Here is a 25,231-nt window from a genome sequence, read left to right on the forward strand (position 1 = left end):
CCATTGCCGGCGGGTCCCTGGCTGCGATCAGCAGCCGGGATCAGCCGCGCATGACACGGGCATCGCTCCGATGCCCGCGGTTATGCATAGGACGTAAATGTACGTCCTGGTGCGTTAAGTACCACCTCACCAGGACGTACATTTACGTCCTGCGTCCTTAAGGGGTTAATGTAACAGTACATATCATACCTTACTACCTACTTATCATGCCTACTTCATCCTGAACAGGTCAACAACTGGTTAACCCAGTGTTTCTAAACCAGTGAGCCTCCAGCTGTTGCTAAACTAGTTTTACAACCGCCCAAGGAGATCTAGTTGGGAAACACTGGGTAAAGCCTCCTGTGCCTGGGATACTTGTGTACCATTCACTACTGCAGCGCTGATTCTTACACTTACACCTATTATTGTTCGTCCTCCTTTGAAGAACTACGTTTAGGAGAGTGACCGTAATCGCGACCCCCGTCCCGGTCTATATATGTCAGGACAGGTGTCCCCAAACCCATGGGAAAATATGACGTGTGAAGCGCTAAGCTTCCAGCAAGGCTATCCCGGGTATCAGGATACAACCAGAAAGCGACAGGTCCCAAGCACTGTGCGCAACCTGCTCGGCTGAAAGAGCAAAGATTCACACACAACAATGACAACACACACGGACATATATACCAAACACACACAAAACACATGTATCCGGCAAAGGAGACCACACGCAGAACTGTCATAGTTCACACAGACACAACACACTTACACACGTACACACCAGTTGTCCGTCATATTCCACACACTCCATACACATGTCCGGCAGAGGAGATGCCGGGCTGCCCTGTCAGTCATAGTCCCCACACTACATACACATGTCCGGCAGAGGAGATGCCGGGCTGCCCTGTCAGTCATAGTCCACACACTACATACACATGTCCGGCAGAGGAGATGCCGGGCTGCCCTGTCAGTCATAGTCCACACACTACATACACATGTCCGGCAGAGGAGATGCCGGGCTGCCCTGTCAGTCATATTCCACACACTACATACACATGTCCGGCAGAGGAGATGCCGGGCTGCCCTGTCAGTCATAGTCCACACACTACATACACATGTCCGGCAGAGGAGATGCCGGGCTGCCCTGTCAGTCATATTCCACACACTACATACACATGTCCGGCAGAGGAGATGCCGGGCTGCCCTGTCAGTCATATTCCACACACTACATACTCTTGTCCGGCAGAGGAGATGCCGGGCTGCCCTGTCAGTCATATTCCACACACTCCATACACATGTCCGGCAGAGGAGATGCCGGGCTGCCCTGTCAGTCAAATTCCACACACTACATACACATGTCCGGCAGAGGAGATGCCGGGCTGCCCTGTCAGTCATAGTCCACACACTACATACACATGTCCGGCAGAGGAGATGCCGGGCTGCCCTGTCAGTCATATTCCACACACTACATACTCTTGTCCGGCAGAGGAGATGCCGGGCTGCCCTGTCAGTCATATTCCACACACTACATACACATGTCCGGCAGAGGAGATGCCGGGCTGCCCTGTCAGTCATATTCCACACACTACATACTCATGTCCGGCAGAGGAGATGCCGGGAAGCCCTGTCAGTCATATTCCACACACTACATACTCATGTCCGGCAGAGGAGATGCCGGGAAGCGCTGTCAGTCATAGTCCACACACTACATACACATGTCCGGCAGAGGAGATGCCGGGAAGCGCTGTCAGTCATATTCCACACACTACATACTCATGTCCGGCAGAGGAGATGCAGGGCAGCCCTGTCAGTCATAGTCCGCACACATAGCCTTGTACCGATAACAATACCGGGTTACGAGCCTCTGGCAGCCCACGGCTACTTCTCATTCTGCCGCACAATAGTAGGGCAGCATCATTACCATAGCAACCGCAGCGCGGAACTTGGCTCTGCCTTCACTTACATCTCCTATAACAGTGGTCTCCAACCTGCGGACCTCCAGATGTTGCAAAACTACAACTCCCAGCATGCCAAATGCCAAAGGCTGTCCGGGCATGCTGTGAGTTGTAGTTTTGCAACATGTGGAGGTCCGCAGGTTGGAGACCACTGTCCTATAGCAAAGTCAAGCTGGATCAAGTTAATCCTATAGGAGTCTCCGGTGCGTTGTCTGATACTTACTTGGTTGCTGTGAAGATTCCGTCTTTACAACACTCCGAAAAGTATTCTGGAAAGAAAATATCTGATGTTGTGTGACGAGAACGTGCCGGCTCTTCTAGCATGTACGGGTCACAACGTGCGACCAAATGGCTCCCATAGTCAGAAGAACGTCTAGAAGAAGTGACGGCTCTGCTAGAAATTGCAAAGGTGAGTGAAGCAGCCGAGGCTGAGGAAGTGCTCCGGACGATTCCCTCGGCGTGTGTGAACATCTCTTAAGAGAGGAGCGCTACAAGTCTCCCCGTGGAGGGGCTGGAATGCGAGACGTCAATAGTGACAACATGGGAGGCTGACGTCACGGCCGTCCTCCTCCCGCGCGCGTGTGGAGCGGTGTGTAGTAGCCTCTGATCGTACAGCCAGTGCGCTCCAGCTGACAGGCCGCCGCTCCACACTGCCAGCCGCTGCCAGCTCCGCTCATTCTTTAGATTGCTGGCAGGGAATTCAGCGAAACCCAGGGAGGGCGGATGTTTTATTTATTATGGTCCTACCAGTATAGTGCTAGAGTCAGAATAGTGTAATATACCCTTAATGTTCCCTAACCTATCACTTTCTAGCTGTTGCAAAACTACAATACAGTGGTCCCTCAACATACCATGGTAATCCGTTCCAAACGGACCATCGTTTGTTGAAACCATCGTATGTTGAGGGATCCGTGCAATGTAAAGTATAGGACAGTGGTCTACAACCTGTGGACCTCCAGATGTTGCAAAACTACAACACCCGGCTGTCCGGGCATGCTGGGAGTTGTAGTTTTGCAACATCTGGAGGTTCGCAGGTTGAAGACCACTGGTAGAGAAAGTTGTACTCACCTGTCCCCGCCGCTCCGGACCATCACCGCTGCCCTGGATGTCGCCTCTGCTTAGGTAAGGCCTCTGCTTCCCCTGCATCTTCTCTCTCCGTCGCCGCCATCGCCGTGCAATGTAAAGTATAGGACAGTGGTCTACAACCTGCGGACCTCCAGATGTAGCAAAACTATAACACCCAGCATGCCCGGACAGCCAACGGCTGTCCGGGCATGCTGGGAGTTGTAGTTGTGCAACATCTGGAGGTCCGCAGGTTGAAGACCACTGGTAGAGGAAGTTGTACTCACCTGTCCCCGCCGCTTCGGACCGTCACCGCTGCCCTGGATGTCGCCCTCCATCGCTGTCGCCGCGTCCTCGTAAGGCCTCTGCTTCCCCGGCATCTTCTCTCTCCGTCGCCGCCATCACGTCGTTACGCACGCCGTTCCTATTGGATGACGGGACAGTGTGCGCAGCGACGTGATGACGACGATGGAGAGCACCGACAATGCAGAGGATCCCGAAGAGGACGCGCCGGAGCCCCGAGGACAGGTAGGAGACCATCACCGGACCACACGGGGCACCGTAAACGGCTATCCGGCGGAAGCTGAAGCAGTCTGCACTGCCGAATAGCCGTTTATGCGATGGCCCCGACATACATGCCTTCAACATGCGATGGCCTCTGAGAGGCCATCGCATGTTGAAATTATCGTATGTCGGGGGGTCACTGTACTGTTGTAGTGTAGTGTACTGTCACATCTTCAAAAGACCCCTAGCTGCCATGACAATGGATCGCTTCACCATCATGGGAACTTCATCATGGGAGTCCCAAGCAGAGACATGAGACAGCAACAGACACAAGTTCAGCAACATGCCTGCTTGATGTCTTCTAAGTGCATAGCTACCGTAAATGTACATTAGGGATTGCCAAATTAAAGTCATCCCTTATAATAAAAGGCATAACTAGGTGATTGCTGGGGACAGGGGTGTAGTTAAAGTCTCATGGGTCCTGGTGCAAAAGTCCAGTTTACCCCCTAGTTTTTTCAGCTTTGGGGTAGAAGCTGAAAAATTGCCTCAGGAGAACTTCAATTATCCAATTCTGCTAAGCCATGTAACATGTATTGTATCCAGCCTTAGCAAAGCTAATGGTGAGAACTTAGGGGGAGCTTTATCAAAATTTGTCCAGAGGAAAAGTTGCCCATAGCAACCAATCAGATTGCTTCTTTCATTTTTTTTTTTTTTTAAAAGGCCTCTGAAAAATGAAAGAAGCAACTCAGTAACTGCTTTTGGCAACTCAGCAACTTTTACTCTGGACAGGTTTCGATAAATCTCCCACATATTTATGGTCAGGGGTGTAATAAAGTTTAGCACGGCTGACAGTAAGTGTCATGTTGTCATGCTACTGTACCGTTCGGTCGTCCCATGACATGGAATGGGTCCTGCCGGAGAGGAGCTTCCATTCAGCTGACAGGTAAGATGGGGGGGGGGGGGGCATTGGGGTAGAGAGTCGCATGGCAATGTGCTTTCTACTGTCGGCCACTCTCTGCCACGGCAAACATGTTCAGCAGCGTATTCCTGGCTCCTCATGTGCTGCAGCTAGTCCCATCACTAACAGCAGTGTTTCCCAATCAGTTTGCCGCTAGCTGTTGCAAAACTACAACTCCCAGCGTGCCCGGATGGCTTTTGGCTGTCCGGACATGCTGGGAGTTTTAGTTTTGCAACAGCTGGAGGCACCCTGGTAGGGAAAAACTGACTAAGGGTGTACAGATAGTGTGTGCCTCCATTTATTACCTGTCCTGCCTGCCTGCCTACCCAATGTATTACATGCCTACCTAGCAAACTTAGCTACCTTCCTAACTACCTACCTAGCAAACGTACTACCTGCCTAACTACCTACCTAGGAAACGTACTACCTGCCTACCTAGCAAACTTATTACCTACCAAGGAAATGTACTATCTGCCTCACTACCTACCTAGGAAATGTACTACCTGCCTACATAGGAAACATACTACCTGCCTAAACACCAAAATGACAAAAAAGGGGTTTAACTGTTTTTTTCTTGAAAAATTGGTTACAATGGCCATATTAAACATTTTTAGGAGTTATATCTGAAGGGTTAATGGCGAGGATCAGTGTGATTGCTGATGTCTGCCATATCCGGTGGATCTGCAGCTGCTGGTAGCAGGCGGGACTCGCCGTGCATGAAGTGAGCACTGCTACTGTGCTTGCTTCATGTACAGGACGTAAATGTACATCCTGGTACATTAATTACAAGCACATCAGGACGTACATTTGTGTCCATTGTCTTTAAAGGGTACCTCTCATCAAAAAAACTTTTGATATATTATAGATTAATGTATGCAAAATAACTTTACAATTGCATGTTATTAAAAAAAAATATGCTTCTTTCTATTTAATTTTCCACTTTGAAGAAATTACCACTAGGGGTCTCCCTACCAGTCCTGGCAGCAAGCATTTCAGACTCATGCTCGAGTCCTAAACACTACGAGTTGCCAGTCTGCTTTGTTCACAAAGGAGAACACTTAGAGCTGCCAGCCTGCTTTGTTCACAGCCTGTTTGGCAGCTCTGAGTGTTTAGGACTCCAGCATGAGTCAGAAATGCTTGCTGACAGGACTGATCGGGAAAAATACAATAGAAAGAAGCATATTTTTCATTAACATGCTATCGGAAAGTTATTCAACATTAATTAATCTAAAATATATCAAAAGTTTATTTGATGAGAGGTACCCTTTAACCCCTTACAGACACAGGGCATACAGGTACGTCCTTGCTCCCTGGTACTTAACCCGATAACGACCATGGACGTCTATACTCGTCCAATGGCAGTTAACGGGATATGACGCGGGCTCCCGAGCCCGCGTCATACCGGCCGGCCCCCAGCTGATTCCTGGAGCTGGGGGCCAATGTTAATAGTCGACATGTGGCAATCGCCGCTGCCGGCTATTAACCCTTTAGATCGCCGCTCTCAAACTTGACAGCGGCGTCTAAAGGTGCCTGTATCCCGTCCCTGGTGGTCCAGTGGGGTGGATTGCCCCCCCCCCCCCCGCAGCGCGATAGTCAATCGCTAGCGCAGAGCACACAGAGCAATGGGATTGTATGTAATCCCATTGATCTGTATAAGGAATCAAATGATTCCTCCTAAAAGTCCCCTAAGGGGACTAAAAGTGTAAAAAAAAAAAAAAAAGTTTAAAAAAAAGTTTAAAAACACACATTAACCCCTTCCTTATTAAAAGTTTAAATCACCCCTCGTTTTCCCAAATTCCATATAAAAAAATATATAAACATAATAAAAAATAAACATATATGGTATCGCCACGTGCGTAAATGTCTGAACTATTAAAATATATCATAAATTAAACCACACGGTCAATGGCGTATTGGTCAATGGTCAATTTGCAAAAAAATTCCAAAGTCCAAAATTGCGTATTTTTGGTCACTTTTCATACCATAAAACAAGGAATAAAAAGCGATCAAAAAGTCCGATCAAAACAAAAAGGGTACCAATTAAAACTTCAGATCACGGCACAAAAAATTTGCCCCCATACGTGGAAAAATAAAAAAAAGTTATAGGGTTAGAAGAAGAGGACAATTTTAAATGTATTAATTTTCGTGCATGTAGTTATGATTTTTTCCAAAAGTATGACAAAATCAAACCTATATATATATAGGGTATCATTTTAATCGTATTGACCTACAGAATAAAGTTAAAGTGTAAATTTTACTGAAAAATGTACGGCGCAGACACAGCCCCCAAAATTTACAAAATGGTGTTTTTTCTTCAATTTTGTCGCACAATGATTTTTTTTCTGTTTCACCATAGATTTTTGGGTAAAATGACTGATGTCATTAAAAAGTAGAATTGGTGGCGCAAATAATAAGCCCTCATATGGATTTTTAGGTGCAAAATTGAAAGGGTTATCATTTTTAAAAGGTAAGGAGGAAAAAAAGAAAGTGCAAAAACAGAAAAACACTTGGTCCTTAAGGGGTTAAGGACGCAGGGTGTACCTGTATGCCTTGGTCCTGTTACTGGGGTTTAAAGCATTCTCATGAACGGAGAACACTATAAACCCAGTATGTCCCAACTGCTATCAGCAGCCAAGGACCCAGGGTTAAAAGGGTACTCCGGTGGTACATTTTTTTGACTATATGGCATCTTCTTTGTAAGTTTATTTTTTTTGCAATATACATGTGTTATATGTTTTGGCAGCATGTGTGTGTTTTTCTTACCTGTTTGTTGGGCAGGAAGTTCTGTAGTTCAGAGGGTTTTCTTTTACTGTTGTCCACAGTTCTGAGTCTGTTGTGGACAAGATGTCACAGCTTTTATTAATTTTTTCTCTCTGTCTGCATGAGAGGAATAAGCCACGCCCCCTCATCTCATCCAGCTGAGTACACAGCTCCTAACCTCCCCTACCCCCTGCTCTGTATTCTAAGGACGCAGGTCTGCACAGGAGAAGAAACACAGAGAAGATAAGTGTTATCTGAAGGGGAGGATGAGAAGGTGCACAGGCTGGGGATGTATGGACTGCAGGGGAATAAATCTCATACTGGGAATGATCTCTATGGGGGAGATTTATCAAAACCTGTGCAGAGGAAAACTTGCCCAGTTGCCCATAGCAACCAATCAGATTGCTTCTTTCATTTTTCACAGGCCTTCAAAAAAATGAAAGCAGCAAGCTGATTGGTTGCTATGGGCAACTGGGCAAGTTTTCCTCTGCACAGGTTTTGATAAATCTCCCCCTATATGTGAAGGGGGAGGGGGGGGACTCCTGAATGACACATGCTGGGAGTTGTAGTCCCTGTTGTGTGTGTGTGTATGCTAGTGTTTACAAACCAGTGTGCCTCCAACTGTTGCAAAACTACAACTCCCAGCATGCCCAAAGTCTGTCAGGGCATGCTGGGAGTTGTAGTTTTGCAACAGCTGGAGGCACACTGGTTTGTAAAGTGTGCCTCCAGCTGTTGCAAAACTAGAACTCCTAGCATGCCCAAAGGCAGTCAGGGCATGCCGGGAGTTATAGTTTTGCAACACCTGGAGGCACCCTGGTTGGGAAACACTGGTGTATGCCCTACAGAGGTGTGGTGAACTACAACCCCCAGGAGACTACAGAGGCAGCATGCTGGTGTTATACCACAGACTGAAGACTCCTGAATGACACATGCTGGGAGTTGTAGTCCCTTTTGTGTGTGTATGCCAGTGTATCGCAACCAAGGCTGTTTATCTTAGTGTGCTGTGTATAAGGGGGCTGACCCGGGAGCCGCCCCAAACCAGCAAGGCATGTGGCATGCTGGGATTTGTAGTTTTCAGCACAGCAAGAAACAGGAAATAGAAGCAAAAATAGGAAAACAAAGTGGGGGATAAAAAGACAACAAAGAAAGGAAATAAAGTAGGCTAAACAACAAGAATAGAAATGAAACAAAACAAATAGGGTAAGTCAAAAATGGAAAAACACGCTGACCACCGGAGTACCCCTTTAATGCCTGGCACCACCGATCGGGCCGGTGCCCAGCATTAACTATTTAGACACCGCAATTAAAGTTGATTGTGGCGTCTAAAATGAAAGTGAAAGTAGGGCTGGGCGTTATGACCAAAAATGCATATCACGGTATTTTTGCGAGTTATGGCGGTTCCACGGAATTTAACGGTATTCCCCCCCCCCGAAGAACTAATGATATATGACCCATAGGTGCTACTATATTTCTTTAAACCCCTCCCCTCCTCCAGGCCGCGCACTTTAAGTTAATGAAATGCGGGCCGCGGCGCTTTAAAGGGGTACTCCGGTGGTCAGCGTGTTTTTCCATTTTTGATTTACCCTATTTGTTTTGTTTCATTTCTATTCTTGTTGTTTAGCCTACTCTATTTCCTTTCTTTGTTGTCTTTTTATCCCCCACTTTGTTTTCCTATCTTTGCTTCTATTTCCTGTTTCTTGCTGTGCTGAAAACTACAAATCCCAGCATGCCACATGCCTTGCTGGTTTGGGGCGGCTCCTTTTGTTTTGTTTGTTTGTTCCGCCCTTTACCCACCCTACTATTTTCCCGGGTCAGCCCCCTTATACACAGCACACTAATATAAACAGTCTTGGTTGGGATACACTGGCATACACACACAAAAGGGACTACAACTCCCAGCATGTGTCATTCAGGAGCCTTCAGTCTGTGGTATAACACCAGCATGCTGCCTCTGTAGTCTCCTGGGGGTTGTAGTTCACCACACCTCTATAGGGCATACACCAGTGTTTCCCAACCAAGGTGCCTCCAGGTGTTGCAAAACTATAACTCCCAGCATGCCCTGACTGCCTTTGGGCATGCTAGGAGTTGTAGTTTTACAACAGCTGGTTGGGAAACACTGGTGTAACATGATGTGTATGCTGAATAGGCTAGAACAGTGTTTCCCAACCAGTGTGTCTCCACCTGTTGCAAATCTACAACTCCCAGCATGCCCAAAGTCTGTCAGGGCATGCTGGGAGTTGTAGTTTTACAACAGCTGGAGGCACACTGGTTTGTAAACACTAGCATACAAAGACAAACTCAGACTCATGCTGGAGTCCTAAACACTACGAGTTGCCAGTCTGCTTTTTCACAAAGGAGAACACTCAGAGCTGCCAGCCTGCTTTGTTCACAGCCTGTTTGGCTGTGAACAAAGCAGGCTGGCAGCTCTGAGTGTTTAGGACTCCAGCATGAGTCAGAAATGCTTGCTGACAGGACTGATCGGGAAAAATACAATAGAAAGAAGCATATTTTTCATTAACATGCTATTGGAAAGTTATTCAACATTAATTAATCTAAAATATATCAAAGTTTATTTGATGAGAGGTACCCTTTAACCCCTTACAGACACAGGGCATACAGGTGCGTCCTTGCTCCCTGGTACTTAACCCGATAATGACCATGGACGTCTATGCTCGTCCAATGGCAGTTAACGGGATATGACGCGGGCTCCCGACTCGAGCCCGCGTCATACCGGCCGGCCCCCAGCTGATTCCTGTAGTTGGGGGCCAGTGTTAATAGTCGACATGTGGCAATCGCCGCTGCCGGCTATTAACCCTTTAGATCGCCGCTCTCAAAGTTGACAGCGGCGTCTAAAGGTGCCTGTATCCTGTCCATGGTGGTCCAGTGGGGTGGATTGCCCCAACCCCCCCCCCCCCCCCCCGCAGCGCGATAGTGGGGAGAAGATCCACTACTGAGGTAGCCTGAGGGCTTACCTCTCCTGGTGTGGCGGCTCCGGTGCTCAGAATGATAAAGCCTGGCAGGGCCAGGCTTTATCAATCGAGCGCAGAGCACACAGAGCAATGGGATTGTATGTAATCCCATTGATCTGTATAAGGAATCAAATGATTCCTCCTAAAAGTCCCCTAAGGGGACTAAAAGTGTAAAAAAAAAAAAAGTTTAAAAAAAAGTTTAAAACACACACATCTTCCTTATTAAAAGTTTAAATCACCCCCCGTTTTCCCAAATTCCATATATAAAAATATATAAACATAATAAAAAATAAACATATATGGTATCGCCACGTGCGTAAATGTCCGAACTATTCAAATATATCATATATTAAACCACACGGTCAATGGCGTATTGGTCAATGGTCAATTTGCAAAAAAATTCCAAAGTCCAAAATTGCGTATTTTTGGTCACTTTTCATACCATAAAACAAGGAATAAAAAGCGATCAAAAAGTCTGATCAAAACAAAAAGGGTACCAATTAAAACTTCAGATCACGGCACAAAAAATTTGCCCTCATACCACCCCGTACGTGGAAAAATAAAAAAAAGTTATAGGGTCAGAAGAGGACAATTTTAAATGTATTAATTTTCGTGCATGTAGTTATGATTTTTTCCAAAAGTACGTCAAAATCAAACCTATATATGTAGGGTATCATTTTAATCGTATTGACCTACAGAATAAAGTTAAAGTGTAAATTTTACTGAAAAATGTACGGCGCAGACACAGCCCCCAAAATTTACAAAATGGTGTTTTTTCTTCAATTTTGTCGCACAATGATTTTTTTTCTGTTTCACCATAGATTTTTGGGTAAAATGACTGATGTCATTAAAAAGTAGAATTTGTGGCGCAAATAATAAGCCCTCATATGGATTTTTAGGTGCAAAATTGAAAGGGTTATAATTTTTAAAAGGTAAGGAGGAAAAAAAGAAAGTGCAAAAACAGAAAAACACTTGGTCCTTAACCCCTTAACGACGCAGGACGTATATTTACGTCCTGCGCCGGCTCCCGCGATATGAAGCGGGATCGCGCCGCGATCCCGCATCATATCGCGTCGGTCCCGGCGCTAATCAACGGCCGGGACCCGCGGCTAATACCACACATCGCCGATCGCGGCGATGTGCGGTATTAACCCTTTAGAAGCGGCGGTCAAAGCTGACCGCCGCTTCTAAAGTGAAAGTGAAAGTGACCCGGCTGCTCAGTCGGGCTGTTCGGGACCGCCGCGGTGAAATCGCGGCGTCCCGAACAGCTGATCGGACACCGGGAGGGCTCTTACCTGCCTCCCCGGTGTCCGATCGACGAATGACTGCTCCGTGCCTGAGATCCAGGCAGGAGCAGTCAAGCGCCGATAATGCTGATCACAGGCGTGTTAATGCACGCCAGTGATCAGCATTAGAGATCAGTGTGTACCTATAACACTGCAAAAAAAATGTAAAAAAAAAGTGTTAATAAAGGTCATTTAACCCCTTCCCTAATAAAAGTTTGAATCACCCCCCTTTTCCCATAAAAAAAATAAAACAGTGTAAAAAAAATAAAAAATAAACATATGTGGTATCGCCGCGTGCATAAATGTCCGAACTATAAAAATATATCATTAATTAAGCCGTACGGTCAATGGCGTACGCGCAAAAAAATTCCAAAGTCCAAAAAAGCGTATTTTGGTCACTTTTTATATCATTAAAAAATGAATAAAAAGTGATCAAAAAGTCCGATCAAAACAAAAATCATAGCGATAAAAACTTCAGATCACGGCGCAAAAAATGAGTCCTCATACCACCCCATACGTGGAAAAATAAAAAAGTTATAGGGGTCAGAAGATGACATTTTTAAACGTATAAATTTTCCTGCATGTAGTTATGATTTTTTCCAGAAGTGCGACAAAATCAAACCTATATAAGTAGGGTATCATTTTAACCGTATGGACCTACAGAATAATGATAAGGTGTAATTTTTACCGAAATATGCACTGCGTAGAAACGAAAGCCCCCAAAAGTTACAAAATGGCGTTTTTTTTCGATTTTGTCGCACAATGATTTTTTTTCCGTTTCGCTGTGCATTTTCGGGTAAAATGACTAATGTCACTGCAAAGTAGAATTGACGACGCAAAAAATAAGCCATAATATGGATTTTTAGGTGGAAAATTGAAAGGGTTATGATTTTTAAAAGGTAAGGAGGAAAAAACGAAAGTGCAAAAACGGAAAAACCCTGAGTCCTTAAGGGGTTTAAGGGGTTAAGGACGCAGGGTGTACCTGTATGCCTTGGTCCTGTTACTGAGGTTTAAAGCGTTCTCATGAGCGGAGAACGCCATAAACCCAGTATGTCCCAACTGCTATCAGCAGCCAGGACCCAGGGTTAAAGGTGTACTCCGGTGGTACATTTTTTTGACTATATGGCATCTTCTTTGTAAGTTTAGTTTTTTTGCAATATACATGTGTTATATGTTTTGGCAGCATGTGTGTGTTTTTCTTACCTGTTTGTTGGGCAGGAAGTTCTGTAGTTCAGAGGGTTTTCTTTTACTGTTGTCCACAGTTCTGAGTCTGTTGTGGACAAGATGTCACAGCTTTTATTAATTTTTTTTCTCTATCTGCATGAGAGGAATAAGCCACGCCCCCTCATCTCATCTGGCTGAGTACACAGCTCCTAACCTCCCCTCCCCCCTGCTCTGTATTCTAAGGATGCAGGTCTGCACAGGAGAAGAAACACAGAGAAGATAAGTGTTATCTGAAGGGGAGGATGAGAAGGTGCACGGGCTGGGGATGTATGGACTGCAGGGGAATAAATCTCATACTGGGAATGATCTCTATGGGGGAGATTTATCAAAACCTGTGCAGAGGAAAACTTGCCCAGTTGTCCATAGCAACCAATCAGATTGCTTCTTTCATTTTTCACAGGCCTTCATAAAAATGAAAGCAGCAAGCTGATTGGTTGCTATGGGCAACTGGGCAAGTTTTCCTCTGCACAGGTTTTGATAAATCTCCCCCTATATGTGAAGGGGGAGGGGGGGACTCCTGAATGACACATGCTGGGAGTTGTAGTCCCTGTTGTGTGTGTGTGTGCTAGTGTTTACAAACCAGTGTGCCTCCAACTGTTGCAAAACTACAACTCCAAGCATGCCCTGACAGACTTTGGGCATGCTGGGAGTTGTAGATTTGCAACAGGTGGAGGCACACTGGTTGGGAAACACTGTTCTAGCCTATTCAGCATACACATCATGTTACACCAGTGTTTCCCAACCAGCTGTTGCAAAACTACAACTCCTAGCATGCCCACAGGCAGTCAGGGCATGCTGGGAGTTATAGTTTTGCAACACCTGGAGGCACCCTGGTTGGGAAACACTGGTATATGCCCTATAGAGGTGTGGTGAACTACAACCCCCAGGAGACTACAGAGGCAGCATGCTGGTGTTATACCACAGACTGAATACTCCTGAATGACACATACTGGGAGTTGTAGTCCCTTTTGTGTGTGTATGCCAGTGTATCCCAACCAAGGCTGAGTACGGAAATACCCCATATGTGGGCATAAAGTGCTCTGTGGGTGCACAACAAGGCTCAGAAGTGAGAGCGCACTATGTACATTTGAGGTCTAAATTGGTGATTTGCACAGGGGTGGCTGATTTTACAGCGGTACTGACATAAACGAAAAATAATAAATACCCACATGTGACCCCATTTTGGAAACTACACCCCTCACGGAATGCAACAAGGGGTATATTGAGCCATAACACCCCACAGGTGTTTGAAACATTTTCGTTAAAGTTGGATCTGAAAATAAAAAAACAATAAAAATTAATTTGCACATCCGACTTTAACGAAAAGTTGTCAAACACCTGTGGGGTGTTAAGGCTCAGCGGACCCTTGTTACGTTCCTTGGGGGGTGCAGTTTCCAAAATAGTATGCCATGTGGGGGTTTTTCTGCTGTTTTGGCATCATAGGGGCTTTCTAAATGTGACATGCCGCACAAAAACCATTTCAGAAAAACTCACTCTCCAAAATCCCATTGTCGCTCCTTCCCTTCTGAGCCTTCTTACTCGAGAGGAATTGGGTTACACATTTTGGGGGGCTTTTTCTCCTTTTACCCCTTGTAAAATTTCAAAAACTGGGTCTACAAGAACATGCAAGTGTAAAAAATGAAAATTTTGAATTTGCTATTCCTGTGAAACACCTAAAGGGTTAACACACTTTCTGAATGTCATTTTGAATACTTTGGGGGGTGCAGTTTTTATAATGGGGTCATTATGGGGTATTTTTAATAAGACGACCCCTCAAATACACTTCAAAACTGAACTGGTCCCTGAAAAATTCAGATTTTGAAAATTTTGTGGAAAATTGGAAAATTGCTGCAGAATTTTGAAGCCCTCTAATGTCTTCCAAAAGTAAAAACATGTCAACTTTTTGATGCAAATATAAAGTAGACATATTGTATATGTGAATCAATATATAATTTATTTGCAATATCCATTTTCCTTACAAGCAGAGAGTTTCAAAGTTAGAAAAATGCTAAATTTTCATGAAATTTTGGGATTTTTCACCAAGAAAGGATGCAAGTAACGATGAAAATTTACCACTATCATAAAGTAGAATATGTCACGAAAAAACAGTCTCGGAATCAGAATAATCGGTAAAAGCATCCCAGAGTTATTAATGCATAAAGTGACAGTGGTCAGAATTGCAAAAAAGGGCTGAGTCCTTAAGGTGAAAAAGGGCTCAGTCCTTAAGGGGTTAAAGGAAAACTGTCAGATATTTTCTTCCGCACTATCCACAGGTACTGGTGGATAGTGCTGGAGACGCTGATTAAAATGAGCCCAACCTTACCCGGATCCGCCTGGCGATTCGCCCAGTATATCTTGCTGTAACTGGCATGGGCGGGGCTTCTGCAGGTTAACTGGCACTGACGTCAGCGCCGCTTATGAATATTCATCCCCCCTCCGTCCAGCTCTCCCTCTCTTCGCCGCTCCTAACTGGAGGGAGGGGGGATGAATATTCATAGGCCGCACTGACGTCAGTGCCAGTTAACCTGCAGAAGCCCCGCCCGTGCCAGTTACATGGTGTCTGAATCTTTTCAACCGGCCCTTGGAACAAAGATCTGGAGCAACACCCTACTCCGGATTGGCATGGGTTCCATGGAAACCCAGCGAGTGCAAGCTATAGTTAACCCTGCAAATTCATATCTTCAGCATAATGATGGCCTTGCTGCTGCAGGCAGGGGGGAATAGTATACAGCATGACTCTGATCTGTGGTACTACATCAAGGGCCCATTTCAACCTCCCAACTGGCCATTACAGGCGCTGGGACACTGCCTTGCAACATGATAATACATGTTGTTGGTCCCAGACATTCCTCTGCCCAACATGATGACTGCATAAGGCAGCTTCAGTCCACAATACACCACATTCTTGATCTAGCTGGAGAGAAGGAAATTTCCTCTCTGGCCATTCCACCCATCAGTTCTGGATTCTTTGGATTTCCTCCTAATATCTGTGCCAATGCAATAGTGTCCAGTATTGAGAATCACAAGCCAATACCAACATTGCAAGAAATCAGGCTTACCTAAAAAAAACATACAAAACAGTCCAAGCTCTGGTGGATGCTGTTAACTTGTTCAAGAAACCTAACCTCTTGGGTAAACACCTAATGCCACATGATGATTCAGATAACCCGCAACATGGATTACCCAGATCCACACCATCTAAACTCTTGTCCATACAGCCTGATGATTTCAGAGTTCTCCTGCATGGTTTCGGTGAATCCAGTCCGCCGCAAACTATGTCAATACCACTTACCTATAGTGGTGGAAATAAAGGGTCTGAGAAACCTCTTTCAGAAACTCTTTATAAATATGTTCTGTTTACCAGGGTGCAAGTAAATAATCTTGTAGCCCAACTACCTGACCCAGAGAAACAGCCAATGCCTTTCTACAGAAGAATCAAGCAAATCCAATGAACCTATTCATCAGTATGGAAGGATTTATATAATCTAGTCTCTATAACAACTGGAGACGCCTTCTGGCCTATAATTTCCGCCAGCCTTGATAGCTCAGCTTTTGTGGACGAGGAGACATACTCTTCTAGAATTCTGCCGACAACTACAAGCCTGGGTCAGACAGACTAGCTTCAAGCTCCACCAATTTCTCTGATGCTTCTCAGGAACCTACGGAATCAGCTGAAAAGTTTTTCTCCAGACTACTTAATCTGTTCAGGATCAAGGTTATGACCTAGGAAGCAACTTCCATAAGACACTCTTCATTAGTACTGGCCTCCATGATGCTACCAAGAAAAGGCTTACGGACACTAGGCCTGAATATGTGACACTTGAACCAAAGCAGCTCTTATTGTCAAAGCTATTGAAAAACAAATCTGAAATGGCACCTACTAAGAAGAGCTCTGATGTGTCAATCTGTCAAGACGCACCGAAGATGTTTAAAGGGGTATTCCAGGCCAAAACTTTTTTTATATATATCAACTGGCTCTGGAAAGTTAAACAGATTTGTAAATTACTTCTATTAAAAAAAATCTTAACCTGTTGGGGACGAAGGGCGTATGCATACGCCCTTGCGTCCTGGTACTTAAGGACGAAGGGCGTATCCATACGCCCGTGGGAATTTCGGCCCCCGCCGCGCGCCGGGCGGGAACCGGGCCGGGGTGACTGCTGATATCTATCAGCAGGCACCCCGTGCAAATGCCCAGGGGGGTCATTAGACCCCCCCATGTCGGCGATCGGCGCAAATCGCAAGTGAATTCACACTTGCGATTTGCGCCGATTCTGGGTCATTACGGGTCTATGGTGACCCGGTGACCAGGAATAGAAGGGGGATCGCGGGTGTCTAAGACACCCACGATCCCCCTAAAGCGATAGGAGTGAGGTGGCATGGGTGCCACCCCTCCTATCTCTGCTATTGGTGGTCTAGACGCGACCACCAATAGCAGATCTGGGGCGGAGGGGTTTACTTTCGTTTTCCCCGTCCTGCCCTCCCACAATAGTTGGGGCAGAATGGGGAAAACGAAGAGGAGCGGCGCCGGAGTCCACTTACCCCTCCGGAGGCAGCGGAGCGACGGGGATCGGCGGCGGCGACGGAGATCTGCGGCGGCGTGCGGCAGAAGAGGACGGCTCCCGGATGCGACGGAAGCCGGTGAGTAGTTGCATAGCAACATCTAGAGGGCTACAGTCTGAGACCACTATAGTGGTCTCTAGACTGTAGCCCTCCAGATGTTGCAAAACTACAACTCCCAGCATGCCCAGACAGCTGTTTGCTGTGTGGGCATGCTGGAATTTGTAGTTTTGCAACAGCTGGAGGTCTGCGGTTTAGAGACCACTGCACAGTGATCTCTATACTGCCCTCTAGATCTTGCAAAACTACAACTCCCAGCATGCCCACACAGCTGTTTGCTGTCTGGGCATGCTGGGAGTTGTAGTTTTGCAACATCTGGAGGTCCACAGTTTGGAGATCACTGTTCAGTGGTCTCTAAATTGTAGCACTCCAGATGTTGCAAAACTACAAATTCCAGCATGCCCACACAGCAAACAGCTGTCTCGGCATGCTGGGAGTTGTAGTTGCGTACCTCCAGCTGTTGCATATCTACATCTCCCAGCATGCCCTTCTGTGATCAGACATGCTGGGAATTGTAGTTTTGCAACAGCTGGAGGCACACTGGTTGGAAAATACTGAGTTAGGTAACAGAACCCAACTCAGTATTTTCCAACCAGTGTGCCTCCAGCTGTTTCAAAACTACAACTCCCAGCATGTACTGACAGACCGTGCATGCTGGGAGTTGTAGTTTTGCAACAGCTGGAGGCTCACTGGTTGGAAAATACTGAGTTAGGTAACAGAACCTAACTGAAGGTTTTCCAACCAGTGTGCCTCCAGCTGTTGCAAAACTACAACTCCCAGCATGTACTGACAGACCATGCATGCTTGGAGTTGTAGTTTTGCAACAGCTGGAGGCTCACTGGTTGGAAAATACTGAGTTAGGTAACAGAACCTAACTGAAGGTTTTCCAACCAGTGTGCCTCCAGCTGTTGCAAAACTACAACTCCCAGCATGTACTGACAGACTGTGCATGCTGGGAGTTGTAGTTTTGAAACAGCTGGAGGTTTGCCCCCCCCCCCCCCCCCACCCCCCAATGTGAATGTACAGGGTACATTCACACGGGCGGGTTTACAGCAAGTTTCCTGCTTCAAGTATGAGCTGCGGCAAATTTTTCGCCGCAGCGCAAATTCCTAGCGGGAAACTCACCGTAACCCGCCAGTGCGAATGTACCCTAAAAACACTACACTACACTACACTACCACCTAATAAAGAGTAAAACACTACATATACACCCCCTTACACTGTCCCCCCCAATAAAAAAAAAAAACGTATTGTACAGCAGTGTTTCCAAAACGGAGCCTCCAGCTGTTGCAAAACAACAACTCCCAGCATTTCCGGACAGCCACTGATTGTCCAGGCATGCTGGGAGTTTAGCAACAGCTGGAGGCACCCTGTTTGGGAATCACTGGCGTAGAATACCCTTATGTCCACCCCTGTGCAATCCCTAATTTAGTCCTCAAATGCGCATGTGCTCTCTCACTTTGGAGCCCTGTCGTATTTCAAGGAAACAGTTTAGGGCCACATATGGGGTATTTCCGTACTCGGGAGAAATTGCACTACAAATTTTGGGGGGCTTTTTCTCCTTTTACCCCTTATGAAAAGGAAAAGTTGGGGTCTACACCAGCCTGTTAGTGTAAAAAAAAAAAATTTTTACACTAACATGCTGGTGTTGCCCTTTACTTTTTATTTCCACAAGAGGTAAAAGGAAAAAAAGACCCCCAAAATTTGTAATGCAATTTCTGCTGAGTACGTAAATACCCCATATGTGGGCGTAAAATGCTCTGCGAGCGCACAACAAGGCTCAGGAGTGAGAGCGCACCATGTACATTTGAGGCCGAAATTGGTGATTTGCACAGGGGTGGCTGATTTTACAGTGGTTCTGACATAAATGACAAATAATAAATACCCACATGTGACCCCATTTTGGCAACTACACCCCTCAGGGAATGTAATAAGGGGTACAGTGAGCATTTATGCCCCACAGGGGTCTGACAGATTTTTGGAACAGTGGTACGTGAAAATGAAAAATTTAATTTTTTTGTTTGCACAGCCCACTGTTCCAAAGATCTGTCAAACGCCAGTGGGGTGTAAATGCTCACTGCACCCCTTATTACATTCCGTGAGGGGTGTAGTTTCCAAAATGGGGTCACATGTGGGGGGGTCCACTGTTCTGGCACCACGGGGGGCTTTGTAAATGCACATGGCCCCCGACTTCCATTCCAAACAAATTATCTCTCTAAAAGCTCAATGGTGCTCCTTCTCTTCTGAGCATTGTAGTTCGCTCGCAGTGCACTTGACGTCCACATATGGGGTATTTCCATACTCATAAGAAATGGGGTTACAAATTTTGGGGGGCATTTTCTCCTATTACCCTTTGTAAAAAAGTAAAATTTGGGGAAAAAACAGCATTTTAGTGGAAAAATATTTTTTTTTCATTTACACATCCGACTTTAACAAAAAGTTGTCAAACACCTGTGGGGTGTTAAGGCTCACCATACCCCTTTTTACGTTCCTTGAGGGGTTTCGTTTCCATAATAGTGTGCGATGTGTTTTTTTTTGCTGTCCTGGCACCATAGGGGCTTCCTAAATGGGACATGCCCCCCAAAAACCATTTCAGAAAAACTCACTCTCCTAAATCCCATTGTTGCTCCTTCGCTTCTGAGCCCTCTAGTGCACCCGCCGAACACTTGACATACACATATGAGGTATTTTCTTACTCGAGAGAAATTGGGTTACACATTTTGAGAGGATTTTTTTCCTTTTACCCCTTCTAAAAATTCAAAAACTGGGTCTACATGAACATGTCAGTGTAAAAAATGAAGATTTTGAATTTTCTCCTTCACTTTGCTGCTATTCCTGTGAAACACCTAAAGGGTTAACACACTTACTGATTGTCATTTTGAATACTTTGAGGGGTGCAGTTTTTATAATGGGATCATTTATCGGGTATTTATAACCAGAAGACCCTTCAAATCCACTTCAAACCTGAACTGGTCCCTGAAAAATTACGATTTTGAAAATTTTGCAAAAAATTTGAAAATTGCTGCTGAACTTTGAAGCCCTCTGATGTCTTCCAAAAGTAAAAACTCGTCAATTTTATGATGCAAACATAAAGTAGATATATTGTATATGTGAATCAATACATAATTTATTTGGAATATCCATATTCCTTATAAGTAGAGAGCTTCAAAGTTAGAAAAATGCAAAATTTTCAAATTTTTCATGAAATTTTTGCATTTTTCACCTAGAAAGGATGCAAGTATCCCCGAAAATTTACCACTAACTTAAAGTAGAATATGTCACGAAAAAACAATCTCGGAATCAAATTTATAAGTAAAAGCATTCCAGAGTTATTAATGCTTAAAGTGACAGTGGTCAGATTTGCAAAAAATGCTCCCGTCCTTAGGGTCATAATGGGCTCCGTCCCCAAGGGGTTAATCCTTCCAATAGTTATTAGCTTCTGAAGTTAAGTTGTTGTTTTCTGTCTAACTGCTCTCTGATGACTCACGTCCCGGGAGCTGTGCAGTTCCTATGGGGATATTCTCCCATCATGCACAGCTCCCGGGAAATGACATCATCACTGAGCAGTTAGACAGAAAACTTCAGAAGCTAATAACTATTGGAAGGATTAAGATTTTTTAATAGAATAGATTTACAAATCTGTTTAACTTTCCGGAGCCAGTTGATATATATATAAAAAAAAGGTTTTGCCTGGAATACCCCTTTAATGCTACAGCACAATACCGGGTTCAGAATTATGTCCCCCAGTTCCAAACCGTTCCTGCTCGGTACTGTGTTCCAAATTATCCAGAGTCGCTGGAAATGTTCAGAGACGCTGCATATCCAAACCTCTTCCTTTCGACTACTGAATGGATTCAGCCATTGTAAGGCCATTGATGTCACAAAACCGTCATAATATGGACAACAATCTGGACCTCGCTCTGGACACCCAAACCACTCCAGGATGTATCAACAATGAAGACCCGACAACAGAACAACTCAAGAGAATCCAGCTAATCATGTCTCATATAGAAATTGTCAAAAAAATCCTGATCTGATATTTACTCCTGAAACTCAAAGCCACCAATAAAAATGAGGATGATGGGATGCACGTTGAATTAGCCCAAGCACTTACACCTGATGTCCTGCAAGCCTCTTCACTGATGGTCATTAACATCCCAACAAAGACTATACCCGATGTCTACCTGCAACAAATTCCTGACCATGTCTGGTCCAAAGGCCCAGATGTTATTGGACTCTTGCCTGTTCAACCTGTTAAGATCTTTTTGAAACTCTGTGCCAAGATTCCCAAAGTACCCCAATCAAATTACAACTCTTCTCAAGGATGGAGCGCTAATTAAATGTGTTTCACCAGCAAACACCCCCTTGTTACTAGTCAAGAAGAAGACCCCAAGAGGACAACCTAAGAAGTTCCACATGGTCCATGATCTTTGTGCCGTTAATGCTGCCACAATTCTAGATACTCCCATTGTTCTCAACCACTTTTCTCAAGCTTTATCCACCAGTCTGGATCCATGGGTAGGAGCCCAACATAATGGGACTTTACTTCAATACGTGGATGACTTTTTACTCTGTGCCACATCACAAGATGAGTGTGCCACCACTTCACTGGATCTACTATCTTTCCTTGCTTCAAGCAACTACAAGCCTTTTATGGTATGATCATATACTGCCGACAATGGATTCCGGATGCCTCAACACTGATGCAACATCTGTATGATGCCATTCTAACTATATATCAGAAGAAACCACTTTGATGGGAAGCCATACAGTGTTTGAACCGCCTAAAAGACCTTATCATGTCCGCTCCTGCACTTGACATCCCGAACTATGAACTACCGTTTTATCTGTTTCTCTCTAAAAACAAAGGGTCATGCCTCTGGAGTCCTTGCACAAAAAACATGGAGACAATTTGAGACCTTTGGGATACTACTCATGCAGACTAGATCCTGTTGCACAAACTGCACCCACCTGCCTTTGAGCTGTGATAGCAGCTAAAGACCTTTTGGACAGGACTTCGGACATCATTCTTGGACATTCTGTCATTATCCTCGCTTCACATGACCTGAAAGCTATTCTAACGCAATGTCAAAGAAATCCACTTTCTCTACAAAGACAAGTGAGACTTCAATGCTCTCTCTTACTCCCGGATAATGTCACCCTTCAGAGATGCACAATCCTCAATCCAGCTACCCTGCTTCCTCTCTCGAGGGGGGATGAGGAAGAAAAACAAATTGAACAAAATAATGGAGACCTTGGTGCTTAGAGGTTATGGAAATGGAGACATCACATTTCTCCCGTTCTAAGTTCTGCTGGCAAGTCCACTCCCTTCCTGTGTTTCAGCACAAGTGGCGAAACTCATTGCCTTAGCTGAAGCCTGCCGCATTTTGGAAGGACAAACCGCCAACATCTACACAGTCTCTGTCTTTGCTTAAAGATGATGTCCGGTGCTCACTTTTCTTATTTTATCCGTTCCGGGCTGAAAAATAAAAGAAAACAAATTTTCTCTTACCTGCCTAGGCTCCCCCGGTGCTTCAGTACAGGTGTTCGGTCCCCGGGCTGTATTCTTCTTACTTCCTGTTAGCCCGGCACGTCACACGGGCGATGTCCCCCCTCGGCCAGTGATAGGCTGAAGCTCCGTGTGACGTGCCGGGCTAACAGGAAGTAAGAAAAATACAGCCCGGGGACCGAACGCCTGTACCGGAGCACCGGGAGAGCGTATGCAGACAAGAGAAAGCTTATTTTCTTTTTTTTTTTTGCAGCCCGGAACGGATACAATAAGAAAAGTGAGCACCGGACATGTCCTTTAACCCCCCTACTGCTATGCAGATGGAAAGCACGAGCCACGAGGAGGGTTGGGTCATGGTATGCCTTTGGAGGGTGTTGCTGAGCTGGTGGAGGGGGATGCAGTGGACAAGCATAGCACTAGTGGGACTTGTGGTGGTAGGCGTGGCGGGGATACTGTAAGCAGGGATGTGGAATTTCTATCGCCCGACGCCCGGGACTAGCAGTTTTGGGCACCGGGCAGGTGAATTTGTCCGGCCCTTAGCCCGGCTTCGGGCAAGCAGGGCCGGACCTGACAAGTGCAGCGGATCTGCAGTCTGTATGGAGCGGGCTCCCGACTCCTGCCCGCTCCATACTCTGCAGCCTGTGTCCTCGGAAGCAGAGCAGGGGAGATGAGAAGCTGTGTATGTGTCTTCTCTCCCCTGCTCTGCAGACGTGCGGGGGGAGATGAGGGGGCGTGGCTTAGTTCTCCCCGTGCAGACCTGCGTCCTCTGCCATCGCTCCCCGCACGTCTGCACGGGGAGATGCTTGCGGCGCTCTGCAGTATGTATGGAGCGGGCTCCGGTTTCTTGCCCGCTCCATACTCTGCAGCCCCCGGCTGTTCTCAGTAGCAGGGGGCCGCCGCTAATAGCCAGCATGCGGCGATCGCCGCGGCTGGCTATTAACCCTTTAGATCGCCGCTGTCAAAGCTGACAGCGGCGTCTAAAGGGAAATGTGAATGCTCCCTGGTGGGCTAGTGGGGTGGATCGCCCCTCCCCGCAGCGCGATCGCAGGGGGGCGATCCACTATGGAGGTAGCCAGAGGACTTACCTCTGCTTCCTCCAGTCCCAGCTCTGTCATTGATAGATCCTGGCTGGACCAGGCTCTATCAATGGATCACAGAGCACACACAGATTAATAGAGTTCAATAGATCTCTATTCATCTGTCTGAGGAATCTAATGATTCCTCCTATAAGTGTAATAAAGTGTAAAAAAATAAATAAATAAAATAAAAAAGTTTTAATAAAAGTTTGAAAGACACACATTAACCTAGTGGTCTTCAAACTGTGCCCCTCCAGATGTTACAAAACTACATTTCCCAGCATGCCAGGACAGCCGTTGGCTTTGAAGTTGTAGTTTTGCAACATCTGGAGGGCCACAGTTTGAAGACCGCTGCATTAACCCCTTCCATGTTAAAAGTTCAAATCACCCCCTTTTCCTATATAAAAACATGCAAACATAACAAAAATAAACATATTTGGTATCGCTTCGTGCGTAATTGCACAACCTATTAAAATATAACATTATGTATCCCGTACGGTAAATGTAAAAAAAATACCAAACCACAGATTTGCAATTTTTATAATATCCCAGAAAAAAAAGTTAAAAAGCGATTAAAAAGTCAGATCAATACCAAAATGGTACCGATACAAAAAAAATGACCCCTCATACAGCCTGGTATGCGGAAAAAAAATAAAGCTACAGGGGTTAAAAAATGGCAATTAAAAAAATTTGAAAAAGTCCAGAATTTGTAAAACATGATGTAAACGATACAAATCTGGTATCGCTGTAATCAGGCGCCTAAAGTATAAAACTAACATGTTACCTCAACCACAAGGTAAATGGCGCAGAAAAGAAAAACCACCAAATCTGCTAAATTATCTTTTACTATTTCAATTTCACTTCCCTTAATTAATATATATATATATATATATATTTTTTTTTTGGTTCGGAGAATATGTTATTGAAAAATTAAAAGGTATCATTATAGTAGGTAGTTATGGCTATTATAGGGCGAGGAGGAAAAAACGAGAGTGTAGAAGCGAAAATTGGCCGGACAAGTGGATCGTCATGAGGGACAAGTAGATTTTGCTCCATTTTAGTCCCGTGGTCAAGTAGTTTTTTATAAAATTTCCACACCCCTGTGTAAGGCATCATGGTGGATGGCCACAATCACACATTATTAGTTCTTACCAAGAGGAGTGGTGGGGAGGATCAAGAAGAGTTTAAAGAGGAGGATGCCAGCAGGCTTGAGCAGTTGAGGCGCAAGTGACGGTTACACTAGTGCTGGATCTGAAGGCTTGAGAAAAAAAATGTTCTAGGGCAGGGGCACAGTCGGGTGCTGATGTACCTAGCTATTTACGGTATCATTTTGTG

The 25,231-nt window shown here is 45.4% G+C and overlaps 1 protein-coding gene across 11 annotated transcripts in view; it reads right to left on the minus strand.

Moving 5' to 3' along the window:
• The window catches only part of NR4A3 (nuclear receptor subfamily 4 group A member 3), a 534,362-nt gene that overhangs the window by 454,710 nt on the left and 54,421 nt on the right, over window positions 1-25,231 (minus strand). Inside the window, exon 1 of one of the 11 annotated variants that reach the window (XM_056520162.1) lies at window positions 7,219-7,587. The exons of 4 other annotated variants lie outside the window; for them this stretch is intronic. Coding sequence is in view for 3 of the 7 variants with exons in the window: in XM_056520153.1 (XP_056376128.1) it covers window positions 1,750-1,753 (4 nt within the window). In the remaining 4 variants the exon portion in view is untranslated. 6 more of the 11 variants (XM_056520161.1, XM_056520157.1, XM_056520153.1 and 3 more) reach the window with 6 other exon arrangements.

The sequence above is a fragment of the Hyla sarda genome, chromosome 5 (assembly GCF_029499605.1).
Source record: "Hyla sarda isolate aHylSar1 chromosome 5, aHylSar1.hap1, whole genome shotgun sequence".
In the NCBI taxonomy this organism is placed as follows: domain Eukaryota; kingdom Metazoa; phylum Chordata; class Amphibia; order Anura; family Hylidae; genus Hyla; species Hyla sarda.